At 41.6% G+C, this 24,574-nt stretch overlaps 2 protein-coding genes across 3 annotated transcripts; one reads left to right on the forward strand and one right to left on the reverse strand.

The window, feature by feature from the left end:
- Window positions 1–2,123: 2,123 nt before the first annotated feature.
- mto1 (mitochondrial tRNA translation optimization 1) lies at window positions 2,124–9,040 on the forward strand. Its single transcript, XM_084078447.1, has 13 exons — window positions 2,124–2,284; window positions 3,232–3,437; window positions 3,836–4,035; window positions 4,154–4,271; window positions 4,504–4,802; window positions 5,144–5,256; window positions 5,595–5,785; window positions 6,607–6,737; window positions 7,070–7,274; window positions 7,405–7,576; window positions 7,844–7,953; window positions 8,239–8,396; window positions 8,857–9,040. Exons 2-13 carry the CDS (start codon window positions 3,245–3,247, stop codon window positions 9,025–9,027), a joined length of 2,061 nt encoding a protein of 686 aa, XP_083934573.1. The 5' UTR covers window positions 2,124–2,284; window positions 3,232–3,244; the 3' UTR covers window positions 9,028–9,040.
- A 231-nt stretch (window positions 9,041–9,271) lies between these two features.
- LOC311060310 (tectonic-3-like) lies at window positions 9,272–17,200 on the reverse strand (the record flags this gene model as incomplete). Of its 2 annotated transcripts, none has more annotated exons than XM_084078449.1 (15): window positions 16,988–17,200; window positions 16,309–16,462; window positions 15,867–15,981; window positions 15,686–15,783; window positions 14,840–14,961; window positions 14,234–14,342; window positions 13,459–13,571; window positions 13,009–13,047; window positions 12,724–12,798; window positions 12,059–12,178; window positions 11,814–11,921; window positions 11,195–11,298; window positions 10,533–10,680; window positions 9,889–10,023; window positions 9,272–9,523 (listed from the first exon to the last, which is right to left on the reverse strand). In XM_084078449.1, exons 1-15 carry the CDS (start codon window positions 17,189–17,191, stop codon window positions 9,272–9,274), a joined length of 1,896 nt encoding a protein of 631 aa, XP_083934575.1. In that variant the 5' UTR covers window positions 17,192–17,200. The 2 variants fall into 2 exon arrangements, with proteins under 2 accessions (XP_083934575.1, XP_083934574.1); XM_084078448.1 differs by having other exon boundaries at window positions 16,309–16,452; window positions 16,975–17,200.
- Window positions 17,201–24,574: the final 7,374 nt, after the last annotated feature.

Below are 24,574 nucleotides of genomic sequence, written 5' to 3' on the forward strand. Positions count from 1 at the left end.
AATACTCAAGTAAAGTACAAATACCTAAAAATCGTACTTATCCCAGGTCCCATCATGCAGGCTTTGGTCATCTCATCTCCTCAACAGCAAAATTGCAAAAAGGCGTCCCCTAGAGACACACAATTCGACGACACTAATATCGGTGTAACACCATTCAGAGGGTGCATGGGATTGCGCGTGCGTGCGTTATTGACCTACTAGTGAGCGCGTGCGGGGGGGCCCGTATGATAAATATTTGTCTATTTAGCTACAATGTTACCTCTGAAATAGCCGGGGGAGGGTATGTTTTACTGTACACGTGGCAGGCACACCACACCAGTGGTGGGAAAAGTACTCAAATGTTTTACTTGAGTAAAAGTATCAATACTGCAATGCAGAAATACTCTGTTACGAGTAAAAGTCTGGTATTCAAAATGTACTTGAGTAAAAGTACAAAAGCATTGGTTGGCATCAAAATATACTTAAAGTACACATTATGCACAGCAGAATGTCCCAGTTCACATGTTTTAAAATGTATAAACATCCTTTGAAAATAGCAGATCTACCAGCACAACGCTCACTTTGCAACATGTTGTGAGCTTGTAGATCTGCTATTTTCAAACTGCCAAAGTAGGTCTGAAGTAGTAGTAATCACTGCAGTAATTATAGTGGAGTAAAAGTACAATATCTGTTTCTGAGATGTGTAGTGGAGTATAAGTAAAAGTATTGAAAATGGAAAATAAATCCAATGTGTACATAAGCACAGCACTTGAGTACATGTACTTAGTTACTTTATACCACTGCACCACACACATTAACACGCGATGTTTGACTTTACCAGTCAATGGCTTTAATTTACCAATGAATAACTTCGTATTTTTAATGCCCCGTTTGCGGTTGGACGTTTTATATATAAGAGCATTTATTTTATATTGTATATTGTTTTGCATTTCACGATTCCACACATTGTAAGAAATGATGTGGGTCAAGGCCTTATTTTTAACTCTATGGTCAAGCCAGTTAAATAGCAGATGAGTGAGGCTGGGACCGAGGTTACTTAAATAGTGGTCCCAACAAACCTGTGCTGTGCTTGCACCATAGACTGTAAGCTTGCACCAGTGTTGCCAGGAGAGAGAAACAAGCAACCGGCTCTAGGAAAACAAGCCCAAAAGAAGCAACTTAGCCACTTGAGCACTATGCATCGGCTAAAAAAACAACATTTTAACAACACAAATGCTCCCTGTGGCACAACACGTTTTCATGAAAATATTTGAGAACCACTGGTTTAAGTAATAATAATACAAATTGGAAGCAAGCCTTAATAAACAGCTACACTTTAGAAACAAGCCCACAAAACTGCAACCCCGCAATGAACTACTACTACTGTTACGAACGTTCAGGGCATACTGGCCAGCACTGGCATATGCACTGGCCTATATATGGATATTCCCATAAATGGAGACGACCGACCTACGAAGTCGTCATAGAGACCGAAGACGTGTCATAGGTACGGAGTATGACATCAGCGAACCCTTCCCAGAAACTCCATATATGGAGATAATCACGTCCAGGACTGACGTCCTGGACCTGGTCCCATATTTGGGCATAACTGACATAGGCAGCTCCTTATGAGGAGATGTCTGACACTATCTGACACCAGAGGCACTGTCTGACACTATCTGACATCACCGCAGTGATGTCAGGGGCTACCCACAGCAGGATAAAAGACGCTGTACGTCATTGTTGAAAGGACTCTTCCTCCACCGACACTCGAATCAGCCTTAAACCCTTCCAGAGTAACCAGCATCAATATCAGACGGATTAATCACCTTATCAGCCAGTTAAGCACAGATCACAGACCCCAAGGACGAGGAGCTGCTCCAGAGAATCAGTACTACTAGTTGGCCGTACAAACCAGCTAAGCCTCCCAGTGAGTCGTGACTCTTGAGCTCGGTTCTAAACAACCAGCCGATTATCAGTGTTTCAACTACTATATTATTACAAGCAACTTTACAGAAAAACAAGCCCAAAGTCGCTTATAATAAGCGGACATGGCAACACTGCTTGGCACACGAGTGGGAATGGAACTGAACTATGTTAGTGCGCGTGTAAACGAGTCATTACGGTATTACCGCTGACGAAGATGGCGGCCTCCATATAAAGTACATGTCTTGTGTTATGTGATTTTTTTTCAGAGTGAGGGTCTTTCTTCAATCTTTGCGGAAAATCTGGTTCTTTTTAGCCAACGACGTGGGGCTTGGGTAGAGACCAGACTGCATTAGCCGGTATTTTATGAAATAACTTGGTAAGTGTCACTAAAGTATACACACATTGATTGTGACCCAGAGGAGATCAACCTGTGTCGGTCCTGTGTTAGGTGTCATAATAGATGTTGTGTGTGTAACTAATCAGCACTGATTACATTACTAGATCACACACACTCTCTCTCTCTCTCTCTCTCTCTCTCTCTCTCTCTCTCTCTCTCTCTCTCTCTCTCTCTCTCTCTCTCTCTCTCTCTCTCTCTCTCTCTCACACACACACACACACACACACACACACACACACACACACACACACACACACACACACACACTAAAAGTCTAGTAGTCTGCCAGTCTCTGGGTCTCTACCTGTACAAAAGACACAGGTACTTAACATAATCCCTTCATTGTCAGTCAAATGGCCCAGTCTTGCCAGGTGGTTTCACAAAAGTTTCAAGACAGACAACAGAGACACGAAGGTTAGACGTTAGAACAAGGATTTGCTCCAAAGCAAAGCTTGTGAGTAGAGTATTGGTAACTTGTTCTCAATCTCTGTACTTGTGCTCAGTGTCAATCCATACTTCTATTTATGTGTAACTTGCAGTAGTGGAAACATTACTCACATGTTTTACTTAAGTTAAAATATAAATACTGCAGTAATACTCTGTTACAAGTAAAAGTCTGGAATTCCAAATTTACTTGAGTAAAAGTAAAAAAGTATTGGTATCAAAATGTATTGATTTTGAAGTAATCCGATTAGATTGCAATTGTTTTGTAATCCAGTGGATTACTTTACTTATTACATTACTATATTACACATAATTTGTATTCAGTAACTAACTACATTTCAAAGTAACAACTCTGTCAGTTATAAACACATAATGAGTATTATGCTGCAGTCATTGTGCTTCAGTACCTAAACAGTCATTTTGTGGTGATGCTTGCAGGGCTAACTAACTAATCAGTGTTGACATTCTGTTCATTTTGACAGCGGTGCACGGCTCATGTTGACACAGAAACTGCCCCCGTTGCAGAGGATCCTGTTAAAGGTGTCAGCCCGGGCTGCCAGTCATCTCGCCAGTCAGAAGTATGATGTCATTGTGGTGGGTGGGGGCCACGCCGGCACGGAGGCAGCAGCGGCAGCTGCCAGAGTGGGTGCAGAGACCCTCCTCATCACCCAGAAAATACAGACCATTGGTGAGAGAAGCGGCTTTTTGTATGTGTTGTAGGGGTGCAAAAGTTAATCGGAAGTAATCGATTATAAAAAAGAAGAATAGATAATTTCATAAAATAATCATTTAATAATCAATCCCTATTCTGGGCATGTCATTATAGGTGTTAAAAAAAAGAAGAAGCTATTTTCATTATTTTTTGAGTGATACCGTTAAAGTAGGGCTTAATCTGTTAACCAGACTAATTGATTAATTGTCGTTTATAAAAAAATACATTTAGATTTTTTTCACGTCAATTTTGTTAAAAAAAAAGAAGTGTGCTTCTCGATTATTCTATTCATCAAAAAAGTAGTAGATAGAATTATCACTAAGAAAATAATTGATAGTTGTAGCCCTAGATGATTTTCTGGCCCTCTCCCCCAGGTGCCCTGTCCTGTAATCCCTCGCTGGGAGGCGTAGGGAAGGGTCATTTGGTCAAAGAGGTGGATGCCTTGGATGGACTATGTGGACGAGCGGGAGACTGGGCAGGGATCCATTTCTCCATCCTGAATCGCAGTAAAGGTCCTGCTGTGTGGGGCCCACGTGCTCAGCTGGACCGCGAGCGCTACCGCCAGTTCATCCAGGTACCACAAGCACAGACATGGCATAAAAGCACGCACCAGCGATTAAATTAAGATTGGCTTCTCCTGTAGCTTTTCCTCTGTCTCCATTGAATTCTCTCTTTCTCTCTCTCTCTCTCAGTCGGAGCTTCTGTCCACCCCCAGGCTAACGGTGTTGGAGGGTTCGGTAGAGGAGTTGTTGACCACTGAAACAAACCCAGATGAGGCTGGGCGTCACAGAGTTATTGGGATACGTCTAGGTAGGGAGCTCAACACACGACAGCCATCATATTTCAATGTTTATTTGACTTGCATGACCTGTATTTTTATCATTTCTATATGTGCAAAAAAGCCCTTGCCATTTGACTTAAGACTGAATGCTGTAACGATGGGCTGATCTCTATCTACACAGTGAAATCAGTGTTCATTTAACACCCTTACGGGTGAGTACACCCAGGAATTGACAGATATTTTATCTGTCCTCCTCCTCAGTGGACAGAAGCCACCCTATCCTAGCCAGCTCAGTGGTACTTACCACTGGCACGTTCCTGTCTGGCTCCCTATTCATGGGTCAGACCACTTCGCCAGGGGGGAGAATTGGAGACGCCCCATCTGGTGCTGGGCTATCCTACACGCTGCGGGAGAAGTTGGCGCTGAACGTGGGCAGGCTACGGACCGGTACGCCCCCAAGGATTGTGAAGGACTCTGTAGACCTCTCCCTGGCCCAGGTTCATGCCCCTGACAAACAACCCACCCCGTTCAGCTTCATGAACTCTCACACACGCTGCAAGGTGAGATAATGCTAAACACTCTAGTCTAGGGGTATTTTCTATGAATGGACTCTCCAGAAACACTCCAAAAGAATGGTTTACTTCAAGTCTGTTGCGGTAATGTTTTGGTCCACTGCTGGTTCACTTAAAAAAAAAAGACTATATGAAAACACCCAAAATAATTCCTCAAAACAGTAATTATCCATTTAGGAGAAAAAATGTTATAAGCGGTTTCCAGTCTCTTGTTAAGCAATGACTTAACAAGTTTTATAATTTAATAATTATGCTATCCGTAATTTTGTGTTTGTGTTCCTTCATTGCAAATGATGAATGTTATATTCTATAATTAAACTCCTATGCAGCCTGAAGAGCAACTTCCCTGCTATCTGACATACACCACCCCTGGAGTGGAGAAAGTAGTGACAGACAGTTTGCATCTCAACTGTCACATAAAGGAAGATGTCAAGGGTCCCCGGTATGTATATATATATATATATATATATACGCATTACACACACACACACACACACACACACACACACACACACACACACACACACACACACACACACACACACACACACACACACACACACACACACACACACACACACACACACACACACACACACACACAGTTAACATTAACCCTGGCATCCCTATTTTGAGCACATTTTAAAGTGTTTTAAAAAATAGCAGATCTTGGCTTGTAGATTGGCTGTTTTTGCTGTTCATCATACAATGAAGTATGTAGGGCTTTAAGTGGTTAATTCGCATTGTATTCAGTAAAATGAATTGAACTGGGTCCTTCAGGTACTGCCCCTCCATCGAGTCGCGGGTGCTACGGTTTCCTGGGCGACGGCACCAGGTGTGGCTGGAGCCTGAGGGGTTGGACTCAAACCTTTTATATCCTCAGGGTCTGTCTATGACCATGCCACCTGACATACAGCTACGCCTCATCAGAGAAATCCCACCTTTGCACAGGGCTGAAATCCATACACCTGGTACGCTACCTGAAACCACATAAATGTATTCATTCAAATGTAAAGCTACAATCTATGAGTTAAATAGGTAGACTATTCAGTTGTCACCGCAATGGCCATGAAACACAGGACCGATACAGAGAGTGGAGGGGTACTGCTAAACTGTGAACTGTAATCTAAGTTTTATATGCATTGTCTCCCTCTCCTGCCATTATGTCCAAACTACATAAAGATCAACTTAGTGGCCTTGTGGTTAAGAGTGCCCTGAGATTGTGAGGTTGGGCGGCGCCCACTTAGGAGATCATTTGTAGGATTTGTGTACCATGTCGCCTCTAGTGGCTCCAATTGGGATGGTGTATCTTCATAAATTAACAATCTTTGCTAAGCCTCAGAAATGGGCCACATACTTTACATTAAAGATGGTGGCACATCTGTTGTCCATTGCAGTGCCATCTGCTTCAAATAACTTTATTGATATTGTCAACTAGTGGGTGTCCTACTACACTAGGGTCTAAATTTCTCAATGGAAGAGTAGGGAATACACCTCAACTTCAGCTGTTCTAGTTATATTTTATTAATATACTGTACTATACACATTGGTTAAATGTTGTATTCAATAAAATAAGTCCTGGATTTCAGCTTTAAATTGGATCAATTAGTTAACAGATAAACAATTTAAAAGCAGTCTATTAACTATCTCAGTGATATACCAAGTCAAATACCCCACCTCTGGATCACACAGGCAACATTTTGTCACTTGATAGCCTTTACATGTATTCAACCCTGTTATACTTAGAAAGCTGTATGTGTCTCAACGTTTGTTCACTTTTGCTGTTGTCCAGGTTATGGAGTGCAGTATGACTATGTGTGCCCAACCCAGCTGACTCCTGCCCTGCAGGTGAAAAGCACCCAGGGTCTCTTCCTAGCTGGACAGATCAATGGAACCACAGGATATGAGGAGGCTGCAGCACAGGTCCGTTTAGTTTCACTCAGGGAAGTTATGTTGATTATGTGTTTGAAAATATTTTGTGCCAGAGACCCCCGTAAAATAATATTTATCATGATTTGTCACGATTTTTCAATACTTTTTGGAAATAACTGATATACAAGCTTGCAACACATTGTGAGATTGTGTATCAGCTATTTTCAGATAGCTGAATAATGAAATGGGGCATAAGTGTTTAAACTGTCTGTGGGGACCCTCTGGAACCCCCTTAGGGTCCCCTGGGGCTCCCCAGACCTCACTTTGAGAACCAGTGGATTATTCCATTCCAAAACAGAACGCCTTTTGTCCTGTCTGCCCAGGGCTTGTGGGCAGGAGTGAACGCCGGCCGTTCGGCCCTCAGCCTTCCCCCGGTCACGCTGTCTCGAACCGAGAGCTATATTGGGGTTCTTATCGACGACCTGGTGAGTCGAGGTGTTACAGAACCCTACCGTATGTTCACCAGCCGGGCCGAGTTTAGGACCTCGCTGCGGCCAGATAACGCAGACCTCCGGCTCACCCTAAAAGGTAAAGCATAGCGTGACACGCGTGTCCTTTTGACCGTGTACTGTATGTGTGAGGGATTGGATATTAATGCTGACTTTACAGCTACATCATGAAATCCGTGGCAACAGCTGCGTTCTTTGTCCTCTCTCAGGGTTCGAGGAGGTGGGATGCGTGTCCTCCTCGCGCCACCAGGAGGCTGTGCGAGTAAGGGACGGTCTCCAGGACGCATTTGCGGCCCTCCAGTCACTGGCTCGGCCTGCCGTCCGCTGGACGGAGAAGCTAGGCAACGTCGGTATCAGTGACACCAAGAGCACCATCATGAAGTAAGTGACAAATATTTCAAATTGCCTCTGTATTCCAGTTCCCATAAAAGTAAACCACAACTCAGCCACCAGCTAAATGCTGATACATTTTGGATGGTACGGGTGCATTGGTGGATCTAAGAGTGTAATGTATACCCCATTAAAAGGGCTGTAGTACTTCCCGGATTTGTATGGTAGATTAGTCTATTCCACCTGCAAATGTATCAAGCAGTCAGTCGGACTATAATGTATTGTCTATTGTATGATTGATTCTCTCTCTCTTTTCAGTGGTTCAGATCTGTTGCAGTACAAAGATGTGTCCTTTGAAATGTTGGCTGACGCCTTCCCAGAGTGCCTTTCTCCTTACATGGAATTCTCACAAAGGCTCAAGATAGAGGGTAAAGATATATAATTTAGAGGCAGGTATGGGAAGCATTTTTGAGACAATTGAATGAGCACTTTTGCTTTTAACAGTGCTAGGAAATGGTAATGAGTGTAATTTGCTACAGATGCCCTAATTCTTCACTCAGACGAAAAAAGTAAATTCTTAGTCGCAGTTGTTGGGGAAAATTGTCCTGCGGTTTTCTCAATATGCTGACAATCTATCCTTGCCTTTTAACTACATAAGCATACTTCACCCACCGTGCTCTCTGAAAACATGATAACACATCTGTGTCATTCAGGTGTGTACAGACCCCACTGTGATCTGCAGAGGAGAGAGATGGAGAGAATACAGAGAGAAGAGAGCATGTCTCTGCCACAAGACATGGACTACCTCTCCCTGAGAGTGTCCCTGTCTCATGAGGTCCGTGAGATTCTGGACAGAGCCCGACCCAGCACTGTAAGTTTACTCACTTTTTTCTCAATCAGTTTTTTGAAAAAAACCTATGTTGCTGACAGTGGTTCTCAAACCTTTTCATGTCAAGGACCCCCAAAATGATATGTATTTGGCTGCGGACCCCCATCTCAAAATATTTTGTTCCAGGGACCTCCAGAAGTAATGATTTGAGTTACAAATGTTCGCTTTAAAAATATATCTATTCAAAGATTTGCACACATTTTTTCTATTTTTCAAAAATAGCAGATATACAAGCTCATAGTGCGGCACTCGTACATCAAATGGTGAAAACACTACAGTCTATCTACAAGCTCACAATGTGTTCCGAGCTTGTAAATCTATTTTCACTTGTTCGGCAATTATGACATGCCCAGAATAGGAACGCTAGGGTTCATGTGGTTTAACAGATTCCGTTGCTGTTGCATACAATGACAAGTATATATTCCACGGTTTGTCTTTTCAGCTTGGAGCTGCTACCAGACTACCTGGGATGACACCCGCTGCCATTGTGAATCTTCTCCGCTATGTCCGGCGCACGGGAGACATGCATGAGAGACAAACGCATAGAAAACACAGGGAACAAAAGAAGATAGAGGAGGCACTGTTTGAAAGCAGTGTGTCATTGCCTCAGTGAAATGATCACACATTAACAGTGGTTCCTTAAAAAAAGTCTGTATTCTAGAAAATGTACAAAAAATAAGTTAAGGTATATTTAGGAAAATATGTAACATTTTCATTTTGTACAAAAGTTGAAATGCTGACTAAAGCGCAGAAACATTCATGAACAGAAACGTTTGAGAAGTCATTCCTGAATGTCAAATCTATAACAACTGTACCCAACATACTGTATAAAAACAATTGCACTGGTGCCCAACTATCTACACAGTGAAGAATTCTAATCCCATCATCATTATGAACATTACTGTGAACAACATGGTTCTCCATGTGACCTTGCTAAGGTCACTGCTCTTGCTAGCGGTGTGGCCGTCTAGCTCAGCCACTCCTCTACTGAAGAAACCAAAGGGAAACTTCCAATTAGGCTGAGGTACGCCCCTGGGGGCTTCTGGTAAAACTGTAGCATCAGCAAACCTCACCTCAGTGGTCAGAACCAGAGGGGATGCAATGGGACACTGAAAAAATAAAAGGTTGAATGATATCAACATTAGGGATGTGCATGAACGAACAAAATCATTTTCATATATTCTACTAGTCTTAATAGCGAATGTTTGACTAGTCAAAGAGTATTCCACACAAGTAGGCACTTCAGATTAATCAGCTCAGCTGACAAATGAAACCATTCACCATTGTATATTATAACAGCATTACATTGGAGTGTCAACATTAAACAAACATAGAAACAGCAGCATGTACATCTTTTAGATCATTGTAGCTAAACCATTCATGGGGGAAAGAAATTCACAACTATTCAAATATATAAACTCATCCCTAAAGGACAATTGGCATTTTACTTAGGAGTAGAGATGTGTGTGCCTACCTTGACCGTCTGACAGTGGAAAAGGTATTTGGCCCCCAGGATGTAATTCTGTGGTAAGTCCTGCAGACCCATTCGAGCCCACAGCACTTGAACAGAGAGGGAGCGAGGAAGAAGGCAGCCTGACTCACATGTGTCCTGAGAGAGGGAACAACAGTACAGAGAAAATATTTGTACAGTGATTCTTTTTTGAGAGTGTACAGGTTCATTTTGTTGCATTTCATACACTCTTCTGGGGACCCCCTGGAACCTCCTCAAGGACCCCTGGGGGTCCCCAGACACCACGTTGAGAACAACGAGGCTAATTGTGGTTGAGAACCACAATTAGTATACAGACATGTATGGACCTTTTCTAATTATGTACTGTAGGACACGATTATAAGTCATCAGGAAAGCAGTCTGATTATCAATACTATTGCACAATTAATTTGCTATCACTGCATTAGTCAAATGATTCCCACGCTATTGCAGCGAAGGTGAATAATTCCATGATCGGCAATTTAGAATTTGCCAAACTTTTCAGATCGCAGACTACGTGAATTTGCCAAACATTTAAAACGTTTAACATTTTGCATTTCCAAATACTTAATAATAAAAAAAGGTATTTCTCCACTAGTTTAGTAGCCCAAGCATGTGCTGTGCCATACCTGTGAGCTGACTGTGCACTGCTGAGTGATGACTCGTGTCCAGTCCGGCTGGGCTCCTGAGCTCATGGCCATCAGCTCGGGAGTAGCCTGTCCCTGGAGAATCCCATAGACCCGGGATCGCAGCTCAGAACAGTTATTAGATGGGGAACTTACATGGGATACAGAGAAAGACAAAATATAGAAATTAGGAAAAAAGTTGAAAGGTACAATGGTACAGCCCTGTACTGTCGCATTGGACCTGCTCTTAAACTATACATTCCTTAAACCAGTGGTTCTCAACCTGTTTCATGTGAAGGACATTTATATGTATTTGGCCACAGACCCCATTTGAAAAGATTTTGGAGAAGGTGCCAGGTTGTGATGCGACGTGTTGTGAACTTGTACGTAAGACACTTTTGAATAGCAAAAGTATAAAGTGATTAAACTGCTCATTTTGCTGAGGACCCCTGGGGCTTCCCGGACCCCTCTATGAGAACTGCCTTAAACATAGTCTAGTTTTAGAATGTTTACTGATTTGCAATTTCATCAAAAATTTGACTCTGACATTCAGACTGCAAAGAACATCTTTAAATCTGGTATAAGCACAGAACATGACTGCCCTTTCTGCATTTCAAACTAAAATAACTCTTGACAAAAGGGAATGCTGGACAGTGCTGCCTCACCTGAAGGTACAGCCAGTGACGGTGTTGTGCGTGAAGAGGACGGGGACTCGAGTGCTGGGATCATGGGAGCACTCTCCTCCCTGTAACACCCCAAGAACAGTAAGCTGATTCTCTGTCAAGGAACAAGGAGGACAGTGCTAGACGGTCCAATGAGAAGCCACTTTTATTACAGCAATCCCAATGAAAGAAAAAACTCCTACACACATGTCATAAAATGCAAGACAAAATATTGAATGGGAATTTAACAACGTTTCAGTCAGGTTCTCTTTTGATTTTTTTTGGGAGTTTTTTCTTTCATTACGTTTGGGCCCTCGTTTGGTCTTCTCCTATGCACCTGTCGCCTTTGTAGGTGTGCAAAAGACTTGCTTTTTATTACAATAATCCCACAATAGTGGCGTAACAACGACAGGTCTTTAAGACCCATCATTAATCAATGCCCTTGCTTTTTTACACAGAAGCACAAACAAATGCTGCAACCTTACCCACCTTAAACATGCTGTGTAAAACGGGCTAACGTTTTAAGACTGTGGTGGAAATTCTAGGTTCATTCCTATCTTTTCATCAAGTTTCCATACTGATTAAAACAAAACTGTTAATGTGGTGTCTGAGGCAAGGATACTGGCTGGATAGCTTCACCAACACGAACAATGACAGGAGACCCCACTTTAAGTCCGACCGGACCGACCCCAACAGTTGGTCTTGGTGGACCAAGGCGGGGTGTGGCTAACTGCAGGAGAGAAATTGTTGGCTTAACACAAAATATGCAATATCTTTGAATATATTAAAACCACACAGATTTGAATAAATCCTGAGATAGAGATCATGCAGGTCAGAGAACGTGCAGGTGCAGGTGTGACAAACTACCTGGAACTGCACAGTGTGCGTCTGTGACAGCACTTGATTCACAGCGACATCTGCTAAGACCATGTTGACTGTTGCATTTGTGATTTCACCTCTCCCTGTGTATCGTATAACAAACTGCACCTGTAGAAATGTGAAGGAAAAGTTTTCAAAAACTTTAAAGCTTCCTGATCGAAGATAAAGACACATTTTACTTTGGTTTATGTCAACAATAAATGCACTGATCTTGTTTTTGCCCCATAGAGACTGTGGCACATCAACTGTTTGTGTTATGCTTATTTTTGCTCTCAATTTGTCCTGAAAGACCAGAGGCTACTGTATGTCCAAGTGGACAACGTGAATCTGAGATGCGATCTGGATGGCAGCAGTGCACCCTATTCTATATGACAAAAATGATGACTATAGAAATGAAATAACAACTAATATCTATTCATTCTAAAGATATATTTGTTCCTGCAAGCTGACATTTGGGGATATGTGCAAATGTATGCAAAGAATACTGCTTTAATTGACAAGCTATGACAAAAAAGCTACGGGTATAAGCTAGGCCAAAATTTCCAATAAACAATAAAAGTGATAAGGAGTTATCCATCATTGCACACAGTATTTATAGGTTAATAAACATGCCATATGCAGATGTATCCACTGGACTGGATCCTTGTACTAACCTTTGACACCACATTCAGACAGGAATCATTTTGTAGTCTTGGTGCTGGCCATTCATACCGTGGAGAAACTTGTATCTGAAACAAGAATTGGTGCTGCTATAGTGTGCTCAATGGCACGTCATAAAAGCTCAACTTCAGCACAATATTCTCCCTTTTTCAGTGCAAAATAACTAACAACAGGGCAGAGCCTTATTGCAACTAATGCGGGTGACAAAGTCTATTTTCAAAGAGATTAAAAAAGGTCTGCCAATGAAATATTTTCAGCATCTGCAATGATTCTCTTACCAGCAAATCTGTTACTTCCGCTGTCTCTGGTACTGGGAGCTGCAAAGAAAACATTGACTGGTTACCGTTTGTGCTTTTGCATTACATGCATCAAAAGAAACCCTGACGAAGGCCAGAAGGCCGAAACACGTCCGTTGTTAATGACTGCTGCTGCAACACATTCAATTTAATATATACATTTAAAAGACTACTTTCATGAGTGCGGTTGTTCTTTTGATGTACTTAATTGTTTGGAATCTGCACCCGACAGTGATCAAAGTGTCTTTTAGTTGAGTGCGCCAAGCCTTTGAAGTACCAGAATGACATGCATGACAGCAGCATGTACTGTACAATACATAGGATGATGTACCATGGCAGCCTGTACTGTAGGTAGAACGACATGTACGACAGCATGTACTGTTAAGTAGAATGACGTGCAAGACCTCATGTACTGCAAGTGGACACACTGACCTTGATGAGGTTTAGGTCAGAGAAGTAGGATTGCGCACTGAGACTGGGGTCTGAGACACAGGACTGTGGCGTTACCACTCGGGTACAAGACAGAGACGCAGACCTCAGGAACTCTGGAGGCATGGGAGCGATGGAGGGAGGTACATTTACAAATCAGAGTGTATAATGAGTGTATTTAATCACAAATGATTCAGATTTTGCTATACAGTATATCAAATGTAATTCTGCGTTCACACTAGCAGCTACAAACGCTACAAAGCGACCAAGCGTTGGCATGCACGCTGTCATCGGGGCGAGGTAGGAAGAACAGGGGACTGTCTGATGGAAATATGTTAATATATTATGCAGCGGTGCGGGCAGCTCTACTGTCTGAGCGAGTCCAGATGGAGGCTGTATTGTGAAGTCAATACCGCCCCCATCTGGCGAAGTCAGGTTATATTCACTAGGCTTTAGTCATGACATGGCCATCATAGCTTGTCTTATACACTAGGCCCTAGTCACTAGGGCCTAGTGTATACTGTGTAAGACAAGCTATGACTCACAGCTTATAGATCTGGGCATTTATACTCGGCTCAGACTTGCGTTCAGTGTCTATTGCAACGGTGTGAACCGCTGGAAATTTCAGGAGGTATAAGTCTAGAGGCTCACAGTCTGTGTGAGACGTTCCAACCTATTTCAATGAGCCATGGACTCTCAGGGGTTGAGTTACACGTACACTGTATAAATTAGGCTTTTGTTTACAGGAACATCAAGCTAAGATAAGGTGTTAGCCTACTTGCAGGGTTGCGGTTGACACAGGATGAAGATGCCACTCCTGGAGATGGCTGACGAAGAAGTCCCCGCACAGAGGACGTGGTGAAATAAGTTAGGATGACATCATCAACCTAAAAAAGAGCATAAAATGGCATAATTATATAAACTCTTCCAAAACCATTCGGAAACTTCACTTTTGTCGATTAAAAAATACAAATGGGGGTACAATGACAAAGCTTTCAAATCACATTCCTGTGGACAGGGAAACCTGAATAGTTTGCTAGTGTTTCCCAGCCTTGTCTAGATCAGGGCCCACTTGAAAAGCTCATAGCCAAATGCGTGCCTTTTCAAAGCATGTTTATTGTAATGATCAATCAATCGATTGTGTTCCAGTTTGGATTAATGGAACTAACGTAGTATACTTTAAGTTGCTATTCATCTGTTTCACAATGAAAACTCATGTTAGGTTTTAAAGAAAAATAGTATATGACATTTATTAAATTAACATTATCATTCAAATCTTAATGTTTTGCCAATTATTTGGGGGCCCACTTGCAATATCCTCACGGCCCATCACTGGGCCCCCGGCCCAGAGGTTGGGAATCACTGTTCTAACTGCCTCTCTCACCCTGTAGAAAGATCTGGTGTGGAGGGCAGTGGTTATGGGTGGTGGTGGTGAGAAATGGTAGGAGTCCCCTATCGCTGGATACTCAGATAGGGCAGGCAGAGTCTGTGGTGCTGTGACATTGCCTGTGGGAACACACAAGTTGGGAGAAAAGGAAAATCTTTGTTTCAAATTAAATGATATGAAAATATAGCTCATGGGGACACTACATTGAAATTGTGATCAGTATCAGGTCATTTCAGCCAACAGTAATCCGACTACAGATTTAGTGGGTTGGACTTCCTGTAAAATCCCTTCAAACAAAGTAGCAAGATATACATCGTCTGTCGGGTGGAAACCTCATATGTCCAAAATTGTTACTTTTCAGGATTCAAATTCGAAAGTAGCAAAAGTAGCAGATCTATAAGCTCAAAACGTGTCGCTTCGTGCCACGTTTCGAGCTTGTGGATCTGCTACGTGTGATGCTTTTGTGTGATGCTGTGGTATGATCAAGTAGGACGTTAGATTCCGAAAAAACACAAAAGGTTTAAATATGGAGATAAGAGGTTTCAGCAACGGTATCAAATGCTTCGGAGGCGGCAAAAATGAAATATGCCCCTAAGCATCTCACAGGGAGTGTAATGCATCACTGATGGTTATCTCAATCCATTTGACAATGAGGAAATCCTGATCTCTATAGTGTATTCTTTGTGGACTCCACATTTGTTTATGGCCCTGCAATTGGTTCAGGGTCCCCTCCCTCAAAGATAACATTATTATTTTTGCCAATAAATGAATCTAATAAACAGTACACACAACTATACCAATGATATGTAGCTTGTAGTTTGTGGGCAAGAAGAGGAGACTTACCTTCCGGTCGAACACAGAACAAAGAGTCGGTGACAGTAATGAGAGAGTCATCCACATTGGCTTTGAACATCAGCCACTTGTCAATGCAAACTCCTGATCTGCAACACAGTAGTTATTTTTGTAATGCTGCATGCTAAAAGGATGGTGTGCAGTGGATTTTAACACACCAAATGCTACTTACATGGCTTCCTCTGGACATCCAGTGAAGACAGACCTCAAGTCAGCAATATCGCAATCTTTTACATCACAACAGCAACCGATGTCACAGAAGTCTGGGGTCAAATCACAGAGACACACTAAGAAGAACACACATCGTCCAGGTCAGTTTTTTTTGTAAAACCTACAAAAAATCGAAACAGAACACTGTAGAGCAGTGATTTTCAAACGTCTTCATTCTAAAGACCCCCAGTTTACTATGTATTAGGCCATGGAGCCCCAGAACTCTGAGAGTGTACAAATGAGTCGATTTGGTTCCATTTGTACACTCTCCGAGTTACCCTTCATTTAGCTGGGGACCCCCTGGAACCCGCCCCAATGACCCCTTGGGGGTCCCCAGACCACACTTTGAGAACCACTGCCATAGACTAGACTAGAGTATGCTACATCAGAATGTTGTGCTTCACCCTCTGTCATCACCACAGGTTTTGCAGTGGCCGTAGATGGAGCTGCAGAATGCAGTACCGTAGTGGGAACCTCTGATGGAATTGGGTTAGTTGTGCTTGAGGTGGAATCAGCTTCCTGGGTTACCATCTCAGTGGTCCCGGTGGCTTCAAATACCTCCAGTGGTGGAAAAAGTTTTATATGAGTAAAAGTACCAATACTGCAATGTAGAAATACTCTGTTACAAGTAAAAGTCCAGAATTCAGAAGTTACTCAAGTAAAAGTTCCAAAGTATTGGTATCAAACTGTATTGAAAGTGCCAGTAGTCATTGTGCAAAATGTCCCGTTTCACAAGTTTTGAAATGTATAAAATGTATAAAAATCTTTAGAAAATAGCAGATCTACAAGCTCACAATGCGTTGCATTGTGAGCTTGTAGATCGGCTATTTTCAAATGGCCGACATATAGGGCTGAAGTGGTTTATGTATGTTTTGTAATAATAATCAAAATCTACAAAGTAACTAAAGTTTTTAAATAATTGTAGTGGAGTACAAGTACAATATTTGCCTCTGAGATGTAGTGGAGTAGTAAGTAAAAGTACTGAAAATTGAAAATACTGAAGAAGTAAAAATACCTCCAAATTGTACTTAAGTACAGTACTTGAGTAAGTGTACTTAGTTACTTTACACCACTGAATAATACCTCCTGTTGCTGTGTAGCCCACCACCATGGAGAGGAGGTGGTAGAGCTAGACGTTTCTCCATCATCTGCCAGGCTGTTGTCAGTGGTTGGAGGAGAAGTCAACTCAGGAGGATCAGTGGCCGCACAACAAGCCAAACGTCCATCATACAGCAAGACCACACAGAGTAGCACCGAACACCACAGACAGAGACAGCAGGCATTCATCTCGTCCAAAGGCACCTATGTGCAGTGGTGGAAAAAGTACTCAAATGTTTTACTTAAGTAAAAGTATCAACACTGCAATGTAGACGTACTCTTACAAGTGAAAGTCCGGAATTAAAAATGCACTTGAGTAAAAGTCCAAATGTGTTGGTATCAAAATGGACTTAAAGTACCAAAAGTAAAAGTACTAAAATGTTTGAAAATAGCAGATCTACAAGCTCACAACTGGGTTATTTTCAAATAGCCTATATATAAAACAGGGGTAAAGTGGTTAATGTATGTTTTATAATACAATAATGTACAGTAACTGCAAAGTAACTAGTAACTAAAGTTTTCAAATAATTGTAGTGGAGTAAAAGTACAATATTTGCCTCTGAGATGTAGTGGAGTAGAAGTAAAAGAATAGAAATACTCCAGTAAAGTAAAAGTACCTCAAAATTGTACAGTACTTACTTTACACCACAGTCAGTGCTGAGGCTCAGCCTGCACCGCTTTAACCTGGAGCTCTCTCTCTGGGGGAACGTTATGCTAGCTAGCTAACGTGTTAGCTCCAACGTTATTCTACGCAATATTCTTGCCAATTTCATGTTAAAAATGTAAGTTAAAATGAGGGTAAAGAGAGCAAATCGGTCTTTTAAATGGTTTCATTTGAGAAATGGCTCACGATCACATCAATGCCTTGTAATGTTGTGCAAATGTGCTGTGGCTAATAGTAAATAATACTGAGAGGAGGACGGAGCTTCGCGTTGCTAAGGAAGCTTCTGCACTCATATCCGTTTCCATGGTTCTGAGTTACCGTAAAGATTGGAGAATTGGTGAAGTACTTAATTATAACTATGAGTGCAACTACAATCTGAGAAATGTTAGTGGTATTACATTTGTCCCCTTCTTTTTCTTCTGTTTTAAGAAGCAATAGGCCTACCACAAAATAAGAATAGTCTGTTACATGCAGTAAAAGGCCTGCATGTGTTCAAAATATCACTTGGATATACAATAGAGTACCAGAGTAAAAGTAGGCCTCATGGTTATTTCAATTAAATCTTTTGGTCAAACGTTTACAAAAAAAATAGACGTGGTTAATGTATGTTTTGATTGAATTAATTATTTAAATCTAATCAAAGCTGTCAAATAATTGTAGAGGAGTTGTTGAGGAATTTTCCATGCTAAACCTCTATATAAGTAAGATCTGTACAGATTGACGTGAACTAACATCTGATTTTTGTTTGAACATCTTGTGTAAACAGTCTACCTTTGTTTATGGTTCCTAAGTGACTTTTGCCATGAGTGCTGATTGCATTTTGTGACATGCATTACTAAGGTACAGAGTTAAGACCTGAGAACTCTGCATGAGGAGACACCCATTACTAATGTGTTAGTTAGGAAGTTAGGACCTAAAGCCAGGAGGGCTATCCATGACAAGGGTCATGACCTGTTGTTGTGACAAACCTATGTTTTTGTATCTCATTGTTTCATGTGTGCCTGAAAGTAGCATCATGATCTCACAACCCCCCCCCCCCCCCCCCCCCCACCCCCTGAGAGACACTTTATCTGTGTGCCTGTGGGAGTAAGATTTCAGTGCAAGTCTGACCGTGTGACAGGCTTGCATCCGTTTGTTTGATTGCCAAACGATTTAATAAATTGACCAAAAGACAGCTGTTTCATCTTATTTTATTCCTCATTGCGAAGACAGCTTCAGTCAAAAGTATTTTTTTGCCTCTGAGATGTGTACTGGAGTAGAAGTATAAAGTATCAAAAATGGAAATACTCAAGTAAAGTAAAAGCCTCAAAAGTGTAGTAGCCTATACAGTATTGAGTAAATGTACTTATACTTTACACTACGGGTATTAGTTGTTGTTGTTGTTGCTGTTGTTATTAATATTATTATTCATTTTTAGTATTTATTTTGGTTTTCATTGTGTTTTTTTATTTATTTTTTTATTTATTGAAGTAACTAAGTGAAATATCCAGAGGCATAGGGCATAGGGCCTGAATGTCCCCCCACTATTGGGAGGACACTATTGCGATCGAGTGGTCTATTTATTTATTTTCTATTTTTATTTTTGATTGATGGATTGAATACTTTATTTAGAAGTTTGCAGAGAAAAAGCACATGGAAGTACAGTTCACAATACAAGGTCAACTAAATAGGATTGAAAAGGCCAGAAAAGCCGCATTGGCTTGTTTCAAATGGGGTCTTCACGTACTCAATTCATGGAGACATTTCGAATTGCAGCCTCCTGAAGGTATTTCTTTAGGGCAGTTTTGAAAGTGAGTAGGGTTTTACACTCCCTCGCCATTTTTAGTAGGGCATTCCACATTTTTGTTGCATAGCAGGAGAACGATTCAACCCCTTGTTTGTGCCAAATCTGGGTTGGATGTGATTAGTGGAGCTGCCTCTGGTGTTGTGTGATTGTGGACTTTGTTTACGTTTTTGAAATACTTTGACAGGTACATGGGTATCTTAATGTTGTGGTGTATCTTGTAGACCAGGCCCATTGCAAGTTGCTGTACTCTGTCCTCAACCCTGAGCCACCCTAGAAAAATGAGGAGGTGTTAGATGAGTTGTAGGTTTAAGGCCAAGAAGTAGCCTTGTTTTGGGATGAGGGCCCCTGTAAGAATCCTCAAAGTATTCTAACTGACTAGAGAGGAAATCCTTTACCAAAAATGTGTTCTTTGGTAAGTTTGGTTGACCTTTTTGATGACTCTTGTTGCCATTCTATCACCAGAAAGGTGTGCCTCTAAAATAGAACTCAGGTTGGTAATTTCCTCTTTTCTTGTGATAACATCATCACCCACTTTGAATTGATTGTGAAGCTTTGATTGCCTCTCACGGCTGACCGGTTATAGGTTCATCCCCCGACCTTTTCCCGGCGAGGCTGTCCAGAGCAGAGGTCCAGATAAAGTTCACATCTGGGTTGCCATGTCCGCTTATTATAAGCGACGTTGGGCTTCTTTTTCTGTAAAGTTGCTTGTAAAAATTGGTGGTTGCGTTTTTTTGGTCTTGTTTCTAAAAGTGTAGTTGCTTATTTAGGCATGTTTAAAAATATATTTATTAATAATAAATATATTTTTAAACATGCCTAAATAATAAATATATTTTTAAACATGCCTAAATAAGCCAAAAATGCCAAAAATGTGGAATGCCCTACTAAAAATGGTGAGGGAGTTTAAAACCCTACTCACTTTCAAAACTGCCCTAAAGAAATACCTTCAGGATCATGTCAGCCTGCAAAACCAATAATATTGGTTTTGATGAGATTGTTGTCCACCCTGATCGTCTCTGCTGTCTTGACTCGGAGCTAAAAGCAGGTGTGGAGAGAGCAGCTGGCGTCCTTCGTTGGCATTTAATGCCTCTCTAGTTTCTTTCATCTGCTGGGCTGGGCTGCTTGGCCTGCAATCTACACCGCTGTTCTCCATCAACTGGATGCGCTGGAGAGGTATGGACAGATTTTTGAAACTTGGACTTGAGGTTGAACTCATTGTGTGATCGTCAGCATCAGCCTGGGTATTCTGACTACACTTATCATCAATGTTACTGGAACTGGATAGCTCCTCCTCCTCCTTATCCTCCTCTTCCTGCTGGATCTCTGGATTATCCATCATCATATTAGCTGCAGCCTGTCCTGGACTGGACTTTGGTACTTCATCTTCTGTCATCTGATCTACATCTATCTTGGAAAAACTACAGTGAGCCTCTCCTGACCCTCCAAACCTTTGACGTTTCTTCTTAGTGTGTTTGCTCTTCATGTGCCTTTCCATGCTTCTGCGATGGTTGAACCCTTTCTCACAGACAAGGCAATTATACTGGTTTTGATGAGATTGTTGTCCACCCTGATCGTCTCTGCTGTCTTGACTCGTAGCTACAAGCAGGTGCGTAGAGCGCAGCTGACGTCCTTCAGTTGCATTTAATGCCTCTCTAGTTTCTTTCATCTGCTGGGCTGGGCTGCTTGGCCTGCAATCTTCACCGCTGTTCTCCATCAACTGGATGCAGTGGAGAGGTATGGACAGATTTTTGAAACTTGGACTAGAGGTTGAACTCATCATGTGGTCCTCAGTAGCAGCCTGGATATTCTGACAACACTGATCATCAATATTACAGGAACTGGACATCTCCTTATCCTCCTCTTCCTGCTGGATCTCTGGATTATCCATAGTAATGTTGGCTGCAGCCTGTCCTGGAGTGGACTTTGGTTCTTCATCTTCTCTCATCTGATCCCCAGCCTCTCCTGACCCTCCAGACTCCTCTGCCTCATGGCAGCTGCAGAGGTTGTCTTCCGTGCCTGTGTGTTGGCACTCAGTGAGCTCCTCAAACCGGATGCTTGCAATAGAAACAGGATATACTGTGAACTGGGAGTCACTGCTGTCAGACTCCTCTTCCTTTTCACATACTGAGATGTGAACAGAGTGTTGGAGCTCACAACGTTGTACATCTAGAAGGAAAAGAGAAAATGTTGAACTCAAGACAATGGCCCTTTAGGGGGAAAGTGCAAATAATGGAATACATTATAGATACTGTTAGAAATCGTTTTCTATCACTGCAACTATCGATTACTTATTTAAATAAAAACAAAGTGTGTTTTTTTGGTTTGTTTAATATCGACGAATTGATGTGATCGACTAAATCGATTAGCCCTGTTTTATACTTAAATATTTTATATTGCAGATCTGCTATTTTTGAAAAGTGATTCTAAAATATTTTTTGAAATAAAAGAAAAAATCAATTAGTATGATTTACTGTTGCACCTTACTTTACTATCAATTAAATTGCACTGTTGGAAAAGTGCAAATAATGGAAAAACAATTTTCCCAGAGGATAGAGTAAAATAAGTGTCTCACCACCATGAGGTCAGATAATAATTACCCATCATCATTATTTCAAATAGTAGGTGGAGAACAAGGGCTGGCTGCCCGCTGGCAATAGACCCTTATCACAACAGACATTTTAACTTATAAACACAGCTGACACTGTAATGACATTGATTGTGGGTGTGTTTAATTTAGGTGTTATTTATTGTGTGTCAATATATAGACAGCTCATGTACAGTTAACTAAATACTGGTACATGGCAGCACTTGAATTAAACTAACACTCACAGTTAACACTATTAACCACTTAAGAATGGTTGAGCCGATCGATAAGCTGGCGGGGCGCTGTGAGCTTGTCGATCTGCCGTTTTCAGCGAAGGCTTTCCCCACACAATACAGATAATGGGGTTTAAGCGGTTAATTTACCAGGCCTGGAATTTCATCATTTTAGGGGCACGGGCACTTGTCCTTTTTTTTTAACTGGCACTGTTGACACAAATAACAAATACTGGGGCAGCAAGACCATCAAATAAAATAGCGATTTTAAGTCAACAGTACTTGTCCGGGCTGGACAAACTTTTGTTGCATGTCACTCCCCGACTCTCTTTCCCCGTGTCCTGTCTCTCTACATTGTAACTATCAATAAAGGCAAGAAAATTCGTCCTCAAGGGAACTGTGGCCTCGGGGATCAGGGCATGTAATATTTTGAGGTAGTACAATAGGAGAAATACCACAGCACACAGTCAGTCACACACGTTTTGAAGAGAGCATTAGCTGCACTCAATCAGACTGTTCCCTCTAATCACATTATACATATCCTACAGGCGCCCAACCTGAACCTTGACTATGAATTGAATACCAAGGACCTCAATGGAAACAAGACCGCAAGGACTTTTTTGAACAGACTTTTTAGACAAAGTATTTTAAATGTAACTGTGCTGTTTTACATTTTTGTTGCCTAATAAGATATTCAATCAATCAATCAAAACCTCAAGCTGGTACAAGCTGATATTACTCACAGCCCCAGATAGACACAGTTGGCTCTGATTCCTGTGGAAATTATGCTCAGTGTGACTAACATCTCCCCAGAATGTGTGTAAAAGCTGACATTTTCAGCTTGTACTAGATCTGCTATTTTTGCTAAATGTCCGCCCCAGAATGGGGATGCTAGGGGTTCATGTGGTTAACTGAAACTTATCTCTGGTCCATGACGTTAGAAGGAGTTCTCCTTAACGCTATGAGACTTTCGAGCCTTTGCACACACGCACCACAGGCTGCGCAGCCTCTCGTCTATAGTAAAAAAAAAAAAACACTTTTGCTACTGTAGTTGTGTTGTATCTTAATACAACCAAAGAAGGCTTTACAGAGCCTGATTTGAACATTCACAGAGACAAGGCTTTAAGACTGATATTGAGAGCTTAGGACCTGAGATTAGATGGCCTAGCAGACAAAGAAAAATAGCTGTCTTGTTGGAAAAACATGCCACCTGACCTTAGTTGACCTTTAGGGTGCTGCCCACACACACACACACACACATTTTCAGATGGAGAACGCACATACACATACATGCACATTGAAGTACATTCTTGCACGCCCACACAGGTCACACACAGGTCACACACATTCACGTGGTTTTGAAGCCCTGTCGCGGGGGAGGGGGCCTGGGGAAGGGGCCCGGGGAAAGGGCCTGGGGGGGCCAAAATAAATACTAAAAATGACAAGTCAGCTTTATCAAAACAAAACATGTGACTTCCATAGGGAATGAATTGAAACGGCCTTATGGAGGTAGTACCATTTTCCCGTTAGACAGCCGACCCCCCCTGTTCTTGTACCTACATTTTCCCCCATTTTTTTGTTTTTTTGTTGTACATAGTGTTATTTTTTGCTGTTTTTTTTGTATTGATATTCGAACTGTGGTGCCACTATATATGTCTATGAATTGAATACCAAGGCCCTTCATGAACGGATCTGTTAGACAAAGTATTTTAAATGTAACTGTGCTGTTTTAAAAAATGTGCCTAATAAAATATTCAATCAATCAATCAATATGCCTCACGTAAGGCATAAGGCAGCCATAAAACGCTTGTTCTAACTGTGTGAGGGTCGAGGGAGGCCCTAGACCCAAAATCCAGTATACACATCAAAAGTAGAAATTGAAAAGAATCCCCAAAAGATAGCAAATCCAAAATGTCAAAGGACAAAGTACTCACATTTCTACTTTTATTATTAGCACACACCAATAATCAAACGCTTCTAATAATACCTGTGAGTGTCGTTTGTTGTGGAACAGCGGCGGCCAATAGTCGGCGTTGTCGGTCGATCTCCTCCTTGGCCAGACAAAGTTCCTCTTCATATTTCTCTATTATCTCTATTATTTCCACCGCACCGGCAGTAACTCGCTCGGTAATGGCCGAAATAATGCGTTTAGCTCTTAGAAACATGATGGTAGCGTTGCTTTACCTTGTCTTTTTTCTTTAGAAGAACGCATGTAACAAACCGTTTAAAACTGGGATGTTCACTAACAAATGTTTGTTTACTACTTTAGGCGCCCGCCATGCTGTTTATAAAAGGAACAGCTTCC

The sequence above is a fragment of the Gymnoscopelus microlampas genome (genome assembly GCF_963454915.1).
Source record: "Gymnoscopelus microlampas genome assembly, chromosome: 14".
In the NCBI taxonomy this organism is placed as follows: Eukaryota; Metazoa; Chordata; class Actinopteri; order Myctophiformes; family Myctophidae; genus Gymnoscopelus; species Gymnoscopelus microlampas.